The following is a 12881-nucleotide window of genomic DNA, read 5'->3' on the forward strand; positions in this document are numbered from 1 at the left end:
TGTATGTTTATCTGTGTGAAGGTTTTTGTAATGACAAGGTATATTTATCAGTAACATTGTGCTGATAGACAGTAATAAATCCTGTAAAAAAGGTATAATTTAAGTAAATCATAGTATATGGATATACACTTTTGTCTTGCACATGTCCTGTGTACTACTTGGTGAATGGTGTGCCAGTTTGAACAGCCACTATTTTATGTTGCTTCTTGATGCTAATCAGTCAAGCAGTGTCACCAAATCTAAGATAAGCTTATGGAATATATTTGTCTATCTAAATTTTACAGTTTGTATTAAGAAATGTGTTTATATGAGATTGGCTATAGAATATACTCTTTTGTATTCTGGCTGTTCTTAAAATAAACAATGTATCAGTCACTTTGGCCCAGCAGTTGCTTTGTCAGTTAGGTCAGACTACCGGGCTCTCCCAGCCAGAGAACTGGGGTATTCCATGCAGGAAAGTCCATTGAAGTGGTGACAGTCCTTTCCCAGAAAATGAGAGTAGTGTGACTGTCCAAAGAATGCAGGCAAACAGCTGAATTTCTTTGCTGGGGTCTGTGTGCAATAGTTTGGGCACAGCAGCAGGAAGGGAGGATGCTCCTCAGCACATAGCTGGCCACTTGCTTCTCTTGGTGCAGTGTTAACAAGGGTTCTGCAGCTGTCTCTGTTGCTTTGGCTGTGGAAGTTGAACTGCCCTTAATTTTGCAAGATAATTTTGACTTCATTAGTTATGTGTTGGGAATTCTTTTAATCTGCAACTGTAAAATGTATGCAATATTCTTTAATGCTTAAGGTGCTTACTATGACAGAACTTACATAAAATGTGACCTTTTCATTTTTTCACTAAACTCAGAACTCCTGAGTTTTATGAGGGCATTTCAGTGAGATTATGATCTGATTTGTAAACTAATTTGATGATTCTTCTAGTGTAGAACAGTTCATTACATGCTTAGAAGGCAGTAAAAGTGGAAGCTATACAGGATTTAACTTGCTTATGCCACTCATTAGATTTTTACAGGTTTTTTTAGTGTGTCTTGTTAAGAACATATTCCTTTCTGGTGAGTAAGATCGTGTTTGGGAAACATAGGATTTAATTCATAGTTGGGCAATGTTTATAATGTTCACCATGATTAAGAAAATCCAGCTACTATGTTTACATCTCTGGCTTTAAAAGTCTGTGTGTTCTTAAAGTGTACTGGGCATGCAGCTTTTGAGGAGAAAAAAGGTGCTTAGCCCTGAAACACAGTGTAGGCTAGCAATGATAGAGGCAAAGTTTGAGGGGAGAATCCGTGTAGCACCAGAACAGTTGAACAGTTCTTTGTACAGCCGACTATTTTTCTGGTGTATTTTTCAGTACAGGGCAATCTGCAAGCACCAGCTGTGCCTCACAACAGTTAACACATTCTCAAGTGAATACTTTTGTAGAATTTGCAGGTTAGTTTTGAATTTAGCTGAAGAAAATAGGCCTTTTCCTTCAGCGTAACAAGCTAAATATTTCAGTGTGTAATTTGTACTAAGAGCTTTTTTCACTGAGAGAAATTAAGCTGGATCAGTCACAGTCATAGGCTGGCCTTCTCGCTCTGTCCTCTATGCCATGTAATAGTAAGCTTCTTATTTATTTGTTTTCAGTTCTCGAATACTTCAGTCTGCAAATAATACAATTGAAATTACTTTTTAAAATGTGGTATAATTTTTTGCACTGAAGATATTGCTGCACAGACATTATAAATGTCAGAATGTAGCTTTCTGACTGAAAGCTCTCTGGTTGACTTTTTAAGAAACTCTGTAATGAAAATTCTTACAGAAACTACAATGCTTACTTAATTTATTTAGTAAAATGGCAAAATTTAGTACTATGCTCAAGTTTGCACTGTAAAATCGAAAGAAATTCCATTATTTGAGTCAGAATTCCGAAGGCAGTTCACTGTGCAAAAGTTTGTTTTTCTGCTTTTTGTCAGCTGTTGGTTAACTTTCTGCTAAGTAGAACAGTAACAACATGCCTGAACTTTATTAAAATAACAAAAACCCTGTACAAAATCCTTCCTGAATGACACAATAAGTTTTATCTGAGGGATTCAGATTAGTGTGCAAATAACCTAAAATAGCCAGAATAAGTGTTTAGGGATCGATTGTTTCTTGTTCAGCAGTAATTTTAGGACTAGCTATGACATTGTGAAGACTTTAGTGCCATGTTTCAAACTTAGTCAGATTGTGCAGGTGAATATGTCATGCGCTAGTCTTAATCCTTAAATTATTAATGGAATTTTTAGGGGTCTGTTACCTGAGACATTCAAATATGTTTTGACCATGTGTAAGTTCTAAGGTATCAAATATCTCTAAAATATGTTAGGACTACCAAATTAAGAAAACAGAACACTTGCTCTCCTTTCAGCATTGCAATCCTGACTGGTTGTTTCTGTAGCCTAAACTGATAATTGACAGAATCTCAAAACTTCATTTTCAGTGGAAAATTGTCATTGGACTATTAGTAATAACTTATTCATCAAATGTAAAAGTTGAGGGAAATGGAAAAAAGCAAGTAATGTCCAGATAATGTGGTTTTCTTGGTCTTTCCTTTAGTCATCTTTAATTATTTTGGTTGGTACCTCTGGTGTACGTTAACTTATTGTACTCTTCGAAATAACGTGTTTATCTGTAGTGTAAGAGCAAGTAAATAAAAAGTATATGTGGAAATTTGTTATAAAATATCTTTGTTCTCTGTTGCTTAGTCAAATTCTCTTTAATCCTTCAATGTAGCACGAAATATGTGAAGGGTTTTTTGAGTACATTTTTAGCTAATTCTGAAGTGTGGCAAAAGCGTTGCAACAGGAGTTGCTGGAACAATCTGTCCTTTGTGCATTGACCCAATGTTATTGTGATTTTTCAGGCTGTTGTTGTCAAGTGGCAAATAGAATTTGATTGCTGAAAGGCAGTTTTTGAAGTTGGAGGTTTTCCAGTGTTGACCTAATCCCAGTGTTGACCCTGCTTTAGGTAGGGAAGTTGGATGGGATGGCCTAGAGCAGTCCCTGCCAACCTGAATGGTGATGTGAGTAGCCATGTACACAATTGCAGATGTTTGTCGAATGCTATGAAGTTTGATTGTAAGTGCAATGAAATCGCTGATTAGTATTTGTGATATTGTTTATCTGAGAAGAAAGCTAATGTACTGCAGCAGATACATAGTGAAGGATAAATTATGTATTCTGTCTTTAACAGACTGAAACAATCATTAATTATGAACAACAACAAAGTCAGAAAGTCTCACAGTTTAATCAGGTATTGCAAATTGAAAGCCATAATGGTGTACTTCAGTTCCACTGTGAATGACATTGCATATTGCTGGCAGAATTGTAAGATATGTAGATATTCTGTTTTATGAAACTGCATTGTTGAGAATCCCGGCAAAATTTCTTAGCAGTTTTTACACAAGCAATAAATTAATGTTTAGTTTAGGACCATGATAACATGGCGGAGAGTGCAGAACAGGAGTAGAAGGAGTTGTGGAGTTTGAATTTTAAAGTAAATTCTAGACTAGCCGTTGCCAAATAAGCATACTAGATGTTTCTGTGCCTTGGTTTGTTTTTTGTTTTGTTTTGGTTGGTTTGATTGAGTTTTTTTAAATGAATTAATTTGAGTTTAAAATAGAAGAACTATTGACGGCAGAGATTTCATGTAATAGCTTACAAAAATAAAATTAGTAGTTTGCATTTTCCAGAACTATTGTTTCCAGTGGCTCTGAGAATGAAGAAAAAAATATAGCGATCTGTATTCATTCATCATTTCACAGTTACTTTCACAACAGTAAGATCTAAGACTGTGTTTTAAAGTCAGAAGCTATGACCTTTTAATACAGAATAATAGCAAAGATGTGTATAGAGATGTGGAACTTATAAAGGACTCCAGTTCACAGCATTCAAAGCAGCACTACTACGAAGATATTTACTAAGGAAAACATAAAATGACAATCTATCATTTTAAATTGGAAAGTTGAAAAAAAAAAAGTTATTTTTTGACATTCTGTGAATCGTCTAATGTTAGGCATAACAGCAACTGTGCTGCTACTTGCTCTTCTTTTTCAGTTTTTCAGAATGGAGTTGTTTTCTCAAATGGAAAATAGTTGGAGTTATTTGCTGTCATAAAATCTGTTCAACTGCAATTTATTTAATACACATAGATTTCATGAAATAAAGAATCAGTGTTGCTTTTTCTTTAGCTTTCTCTTCTGCCAGGTGTCCTTTTGAGAAACTTAGCTTTTATAAATTCTTTTGCAGGTCCTTCAATTTGTTGTCTTGGAGATAGTTATAGTTCTAAAATAAGAATTACTGAGACCGTATGCTTAGCTGTCAGCAATAGTAAAAAATGCATGGAACATCTTCATTTCTTGCAGTGTATACACTGTATTTATTCAGACAATTGAAGAACCTCAGAAGTTTATTTCAAAGGATTTATCTCCTCAAGAAAAATAAATACTTTGCATTTGCTTTTTATTTTAAGCCAGACGTTGAAGTTGCCCTGTGTTGTTTCATACATAAGCTGTTATTATCAGCAACATGTTACTGAAAGCAGCATAGAACCTGTCATGTAGGCACAGTTCCACTCTGACAGATGGGCATGGTGTAGGCATGCCAGCCAACCATTCTATCTTCACCTAACAAAGTATGAAGGGAAGAATTTTTGTCCAGGATTACCACTGTGGCATTCAGTGCAGTGTAAGGCTTTGAGTTCAGGAAATGCACTCAGACTGGTCCACCTCATAGGATGACCAAAAATTTAAAAATAGCCTGGGTTTTAGGTTCTGCTGTGTTTGTACTGGGAAAAGGGACCAGTTGCAGTGGGGCTTCTGTTTCTTTTTGGCTGTCTGCTAAAGTCACCTAATGGGCACAGCCAAAAGAATTCTGCCACTGACACACATTTCTCCCTGATTAATTACCTAAGTATGGAAACAGAAGCAGTATGTAATTTCTCTTGTGAGAAAGCTGTTGTTTGTGGCTACATACATGTCTCTTCGGATATAGATCTGTGAGGATCTGCTGATGTAGGATGAAGTCCTAGTGTTAAAATATGATTTAAAATAGAAAAATCTGTATGAGAATAAATCAGATTTCTGTGACTGAAGATTTGGATAGGGATATGCAGAATAGTTCTGCAGGTTTTCAGAAATGCGTATCAGCTATTGCTTGGTGATTGCGCTTAAGGGTTTTGGAGAGTTCTTTATTTTTAAAGAAATTGCCTTAATGCCTTGTGCTTGATTTTATAAAGTAGCCAAGCACTTCAAGCTTTTGGCAAATGTACTTGCTTGAGCAAATGCTTTTGTGTGTTACATTACACAGTCTTTATGTCTGTCAGTTTTACTTTCCTCAGGATTCTTGTGTAGCTCCAATGTTTTAATCTTTCAAGTCTGACTCAGCCTTTAAATAGCAACAGATTTTGCTAACTTTCCTGAAAGTTATGCTGATATGATTCATTCATGCTTTCTGGGGACTTGGTTTCCATTGAGAAGTTTCTAAATTTTTGGGAAATAATGTTTGCATGGCACTGTCACTTACAAGATGGCACAGTATGTGAAAGAACAGGTGTGAAAAAGGAAGTGAATAAAATTGCTTTGAAATATAAATGGACATTTTGTGGGCCTCTGTTAGAATGTCTTTTATAAACTGTACTAAGTATTCAGTTTTTCTCTAATATGAATGTTTTCTTTCTGAAATGAAATTATGTAATAATATTTGACTGACACTTCTTTACCTGCCTAGTTTTAAATTAAAATTCATAATTAAGCTTAATATAAAATTACAAGATTTGATTTAATGCTTTCTTCCAGTACCAGAACTAATGTTCACTGCATTAGAAGGTGTAGTCATCATTGAGAAGCTTTGTTCTTTTAACAAAAGATACCAAAAATAAATTCAGTTAGGGTCATAGTGGTTTAGTTTAATACTGTTATGATAATAAGTACTGTAATTACTTTCAGATAGTTCTTCATTCCCAGAGGATGAGATTTTTAGTTTTGATGTCTGCTTAAAGCATGAGAATGACAGTAAAATTAATGTCATAACCTTTACAGCCTATTTATCGTTTTCTGTGTAGTATCCTAAAGGATTTTGTGTAACGTCTGAAATAAATGTCTTGGTATGCATAAGCATCAAATTAGGTTAATTGGGTTCACCTGATACTCAGTCTGTCTCTCAGGACACCAATTTCATGTAAAAGACCTGTGGGTATCTTTCTGTGAAAATTGCTTTTAAATTATTACGTATATATGCTCTGCTTCCTTTGATTGTTAAAGACCAATTTACAGTGTAGGCTTTTTTCCCATTTATTGATATTTTTGCTTCTTCTGGTTGAAAATTCATTTATCTTTTCATTCTGCAGTAACATAAGGAGTAGTATAGGCATGACAGACCTTATTTTGTGGCATTAAGGTAATTTTTACTTTTTAATTCTAACTCCACTTTTTTTTTCTAACAGATTTCATTTTTGAGCAGTCAGCAGCAGATTTAGACAGAACTATTTTGAGTTCTGAAGTACTGTGACTTGAATGATTTTATTTTTTGTCCTATGATAGAGTTACAAACTGAGGAAAACAGATTGACAGATTATACAGAATTTTAAAAATGTCATCATTGGGATAGACTCCCAGAGAAAAATTGATAATGATGCCACATATCTTCTGTATTTGGAAAGAACCAGTACTGGACTCAAATATACCGAAGAAAGACTGTAAGAATGTTTGCCTCCTCAGTATTCAATAAAAATAAAAAAAGGGACATCCTGGATTATTAATGGTGTCCAACCTAAAATTTGTTCTATACGTAAGAGCTTAAAACAGGTACAAAATTTGTTTAATAATTTTGATTAATTTTATGTAATAATTTTAATTTGGCTCTTTTTTTAATGTCATGGTTTTTATGGGTAGTAGTCATGCCAAGCCAGATTTATAGTCAAAATAAAAAAAAAAAAAAAAATCCACTGAGAGTAGGTATAGGCAGCTGTACAGTCTAAACTTACATCAGTGTAGTCTGCTCATTCTTGCAGTTTAGTAGAGTTGTCTGTATGTTACCACGATGTAAAACTACCCCTAGATGAGCTGACATACGTTTGTGTACTGGGTCTGACAGATGAGATGTTGACTGCTTAAGTACCACGGACAGAGGCTCTTTGAGGCAGCCTGGGATCTGCTGTTACGCATTGGCAAACCTCTACCAGGAGGTGATGGTTTAGGTACACGAGCTTCTTATTACATATGGCTCAGCACAAGAGATATGTGTACCAAAGAGCCTCACCTGTTTGCTGTGTGTGAGGTCTCGTCACAGCAGACACAGTTAATTTTCCTTTATGCTTTAGTATTGAACTTCCTGGAAATGGAATTGGTTTTGCCTCTTTCATACTTTACTGCTGCCCACAGAACCATCTCCTTCCTGGAACCCCACCACTGCTTTTTGAAAGTCAATTGCATGACAATAAAGAAACATATTCAAGACTTCCTTATGTGTTTAGTAATTGCATCAGAATTTGTCCTAACTATTTTTGTATATACCCCAAACCAATCCGTTGGTACTTCATGTGCTCAGAAGGGAGCTCTTGAGTGCATGTCTGGAATGTTCTTTATGTAAGATTCTACTTGCTGTTAGATTAGCCAGGAAAGTAAGCAAACTTCACATCCACACAACTCCTCTGCTCATGGGAAGTGTTATAGATATGCACTGGTATGAAAGCCTAGATCCAAGTAAACCCTGAAACAGTTAAAGTTCAATTTGTGTAGGTCAATATACTTGCTGGTTACCTTCCCAAAGCCTCCAGCTGCATCACAAGAGAGAGAGTTTTATACCCTGATTTCTAACATGAACCAGACTATTCCACAGCCATTCCAAAAGCTAGACCATTTTACGTTAAAGAAAATCTCTCAGCGGATAACAACACAATATTATACTGTCTTTGTATAATACTAGGGTTTTTTTACTTGACTTTAGAATGTCACTTGATGGAAGCTTGTGCGACACTGACCACACTGGGAAGAAATAGCCAGCTGTTAAGTTACTGGGTGGTTTACTTGATGTAATGCTATTTTATGTCAAACATTATGTATCAAATTTAGTGGTTAAATTCAGGAGAGGTGGCAGTGTAATGTTTGCTTCACAAATGCAAGCTAATATATTAATTGTAGCATCCATGGAAGATTCTGCTTGTCAGTCAGTTATATGGGATCCATGCAGTCAGATGTTTGAAGAAAAATGATTGTTTAAGCCTACGTTGGCTGTGATTCTTCAGAATGCATTGTCACACTGGAATTCACGACGTGCCCCCTTTTCTTTCTTTAAAAGGGGTTTTCAATTATAAGAAGCCTAAGTTAGTTGTACCCACTGTTGAAATACAGAGAGTGCGTATAAGGGTATGTGTGATCCAGAGAAACACTTGGTTTAAAACTCTGGTGGTGTTTTCGCATGAGGTATGGGCATACTGGGATCCTTTCTGGAATACAGTTTTTGAAAACTATTGCCATTTTCCTATTCTTTTTGTTTGTTTCTGAAAAATTATCAGCTTCTAAGTATCTGTATTTCTTCTTTCCAGGAACTTTGTCGTAACTTTTGAAGGGCATAATGCAGAATCCTTTAACTTTTTCTGCAGGTATAGTATATATTTCCTATTTATTTTTTTTTTTTTTTTAGAAATTAGATGCTTGTGATTCAAAGCGTGGAAGAAATGTCATCATCATTAATAAGTCACTGTATAACTCCTGTCTGCTATTCTACCCTAATATGTGTTTTTTAAAAAGCCATTATACTGCAGAATTTATCACTTTAAATGATTACAATAGCTAAAATTGTTTTCTTCTGTAGGACATTGCTAATTACTGTTACAAACTGTAGTCGAAGCTTGAAATATATTCATCTACTTTTTGCTTGATTCAGTAGAATTAAGTGTTCAGGGTTTATTACAGTTTTTTTCATCTCATACATTTGAAAATCGTTGTCATATTTGACCCCGATATAATTTGGGGTCATATCTATTTGCAAGTTGTGCTACAGGACTAGCACAAACAAGAAAATGTTTTCTAAATATAAACTTAGATTTTTAGATTTTAAGTGCCATTTCTCAATCATTCCTACCCTTACTAACATTATTTGTGCTTAACTGTATTTCTTCTATGTTTTGTTTCTTCAAACATCATTTTTTGGTAATTTATTTTTTCAGTAGGGTTGGTGTCTTGGATTTTTCCCTCTGCTATTAATAAGGATATCTGTGCTTCAGCTGTGTGTTCCCAAGCCTCTAAATGTGTAGCCATAACTTTAATTTCCTTTCCCTTTTGATCTGTGTCACAATGCTAATGTTTAAGTATGATTTTGAACTTGAATGTCATTTTTAATGATATTTCTTAAATGTGAGTGAACGTTTGATGGATATGACATAAGCACTAATGGACCTTTCAGAACCATTGCAGGTTGTCAGTTAAATTTCCATTGTTAATACTTATGTTAATTAAGAAAAGTACTATATATTACTTAACTTGAAGCCTTGAGCTTTTGCTGTCGTTTAAGTTTATACTTTACCTGTTTTGTGAAGACTGAGTATTTTAATGATACTGTAATTATTCTGAGGAAGCTATTCCAGAAGGATGTCACGCAAATCGATCTTAGTTGACGAGTTCTGTGTCTAATGGGACTATTCTTTCAAGAGAGATGGTACTTACTGTTGTGTAAAGCTATCTACCATGCAGTGTGTTCTTCATCCATATACTTAAGAGTGAAATACTTAATTTGAATACTTAAAAGCCTTAATTTAATTCTTCCTTTAAATAACAGGAATTTGACCACTGTTATAGTTGAATGGAACGAGTTATCTTTACGTTGAAGTAATTCTGAATAGCAAGAGGAGAATATAGATTGTGAAGCTGTTTCCAAACTTGAAACTGATTAATCATTCACTTTTGAGACTTTTTTTTTTACTTATTTTTTTTTTCCTAAACAAAAATCCATTCCAGTCAGTATCCTGTTATCAGCTTGCACCAGAGTGAATTATAGGAGCCATGTCGTAAGCTTTGAAGGTGAGGGTTCATGTTAGAAATCATACCCAGATCCTGGCCAGGAGCTGTATTAGTGTGAAGTCATGGTCTAGGCTTAGTCATACTAGTCTCAGTATATTTGTTTTTGTATTCTTTTACTGTCACTCTTTTTTATCCTTATATCACGCATCACTTTTCTTACGTAAATGTGTTATGGCCCTTCAAAAATGTTGATGCTGTTAGCAATTTATAAAGATTTATGTACAACTATAACATTGGTACATTTCTTACAGATAAAAGGTTTGAAAATAAACGGTATTGGAAGTAGACCCTATCCATCAGTTACATTCAGTATACCATTTTTCCTGTCTTTCTGTACTTCAAAAATGCTTGTTATTTTTCAGTTAAGTATGGAGATTAAGGTTAGTGCAGGTTCTTTGAGTGACAGCATAAACCCATCACTTTCTACCATTTGTCATGTAATAGCAGGAGTTCTGTAATATGATGTGTACTGCTTCAGGGCATCTGTATTTTTCTCAATTTAAAATAGTTTATAAGAAAGCTGATTATCATTTGCACAACAAGCAATTGAACAATGTAACTCCATGTTCAAACAGATGTACTTTTCTGAATAATGATAAATATTTAATTTCCAAGATTTTAACATTTTTTAGGAATTATGAAGTTATCATTGAAGCATTATATCTTGTTATTTACATTCATGTTAATATTTGTTATTGAGCAAGTGCGCAGGTGTTTTTACAGTGCTCCATGATGACATAAAATATCAGCATGCCTTAAAGAACTGAAACACTTTTGGCATTGTCAGATTTATAAAACGTTTTTGTTAAGTCACTCTAACATGAAAGAATTATGCATCTTATACAGTTATTATGCAAAATACAAGGCTGTCCTGGTTTACCCAGGAATTTATTTAGTACCTTTTTGTCTTTAAAATATACATTGGAAAAGTAGCTCACAGCCTGAAATCATGGTTTTGAGTGTATTTATTTTATTTTTTTTTACAAAATCATGTAGTTTTTAAAAAGTCATTGTATAGTTTAGTACATTTTGTGTCCATGTTAGTAGGGTCATTTGGTGCTGGGAGATCTCAAACTTCATTAGCTGTGTAAATGTGTTTCTTAGAATCAGCTCTCACTTTGCTGGAACCCCTGCTGCCTTTATATCATTAACATAAATGCAGGTGCAAATAGCATTTATGTACTTTGATAGAAAGCAGTTGGAGACATTTCGCTGTGGGACACGACACTTTCAGATTGTGTACATCTGTTCAAATAATGTATCCAAGCCAGTGACATGAATGCAAGGATAAAAACATCTGCCCTTGAGACCATTTGCCATACAGCAGATGCTTACATCTTTGTTTATGCAGATGGTTTGTGTGATGAGCTGAGCAATGATGAAAGTGAGAAAGTTTGACAAAGATTTCAGGGTATTGCTTGGGATAGGAAAATATGTTGGTAACAGTGCTTCATTTTCAGATGTCTACCAAGAGAAGGACATCTGTTATAAATACTGATGTTTTTAGTAACATGCATGTGGGTTTTTTGACATTAGCTAGATTAACACAAAATCTGTGAAGGTTTGTTTTTTTTTTATTTTTAACTCTCTCATACAAAAATTGTACTGCAGCTACAGAAGATACTAACTAGTTTAATAAAAGTGATTACTTTTAACAGGAAGTTTCAACTGCTTTGCTTCAGTCTGTTCTCAAGTTCATACAAAACATTGAATTGACTGAAAAGTTGGCAAAATTAGAATAATTTTGAATAATAACATAACTCTAAAGGCTGTGCGTGGTGCTGTAGAAGATTTCGTGACTTTGGGGATTTTTCAATAGAAACTGTATTTAGCATTCCAAAGTTATTAGACAAATAGTTTAGCTTTTCTGTTGTTTGAAAATTACTGTAGGGTAATTGACGTGAGTGGCAGATCTAAACTGAGCTGGCACTTACATGAAGGAACAGAAAGTGCCCTGTGCAGCCTTCCCGGCCCCAGCAAGGCTTGCCTGGCTCCGGTGGTGGCCAGAGGCAACGGTGACGGCCGCCCGACTCCCCCTGCTGGACTCTGCACTCAGGGGCTCCTTTGTCTGCCCGCACAGCCAGATACACGTGAGTTTAATTAGAAATGTACTGATAGTTCAGCACATGGCAAGTTAAGGATATCATCTTTGGCCTACATTCCTGTTGACTGCATTCCTGTTTTCATTCCCTCGCATGCTGGCACCCTTTACAAGTGTTTAGTGATATATTATCACTTAGCAGCGATGTATTCAAACAATTCCTTTACAGCACATCCAGTACCTTCTTTTGAGAACTGGTGCTGCCTTTAAACAAGACAGTGGCTAGTATGGGTGTGCTTAGCAATGCCAATAAGCATTGCAAATAATTGCAATTATGCATAGGGGGAGGAAAACCATTCAGATACTGTAATTTAAATTGTTTTCTGCTACATCCTGCTGCCAGAAAGATCTAGCTGTATTCAGGTTCAGCAGCAGGTAATAGTTTTGTATGTTCTGAAGACTAATATCTTCCTAGTGAGGACTGTAGCCTTTCTGGAGATGCTTTAGTTTTCCTATGCTATACAGAGCTGTGTCTGTCTTTGAAAAAATATACGTATCTAGTTGAAGTACTGAGGAGATCGTCTAATCTTTATTTTTGTTTTACTCCGTAGTGGAATTGATTACAGGTGGTGATGTTTGGCATATCTCAACTAGAACTGTAAAGTCTTTTTCTGAAGAAATTTGGGTCATGAAGAACAAAAAGGGGGGACACCTAGAGCAGATAAAATGCCTGGATAGAGTTTCCCTGTTCAAAAGTTAGATCACTTAGGTAATTTTTAAAGAAAATGAGCTATTTACAAAGTC

The 12881-nt window shown here is 35.1% G+C and overlaps 1 protein-coding gene across 9 annotated transcripts in view; it reads left to right on the plus strand.

Moving 5' to 3' along the window:
- ZNF438 (zinc finger protein 438) overlaps nt 1-12881 on the plus strand; it is a 51771-nt gene that overhangs the window by 22320 nt on the left and 16570 nt on the right. For 4 of the 9 annotated variants that reach the window (XM_061468092.1, XM_061468096.1, XM_061468097.1 and 1 more), the window contains one exon: nt 8563-8619. In XM_061468092.1, coding sequence (XP_061324076.1) covers nt 8592-8619 — 28 coding nt within the window. In that variant the 5' untranslated portion in view covers nt 8563-8591. Of the gene's footprint in view, nt 1-2976; nt 3044-7050; nt 7216-8562; nt 8620-11926; nt 12127-12881 lie in introns of those variants that run through there. The other 5 variants (XM_061468091.1, XM_061468100.1, XM_061468094.1 and 2 more) reach the window with 5 other exon arrangements.

The sequence above is a fragment of the Pezoporus flaviventris genome, unplaced genomic scaffold, assembly GCF_033815535.1.
Source record: "Pezoporus flaviventris isolate CSIRO_AGI_PZ_B2104156 unplaced genomic scaffold, CSIRO_AGI_Pfla_v1 ptg000047l, whole genome shotgun sequence".
NCBI classification, from domain to species: domain Eukaryota; kingdom Metazoa; phylum Chordata; class Aves; order Psittaciformes; family Psittacidae; genus Pezoporus; species Pezoporus flaviventris.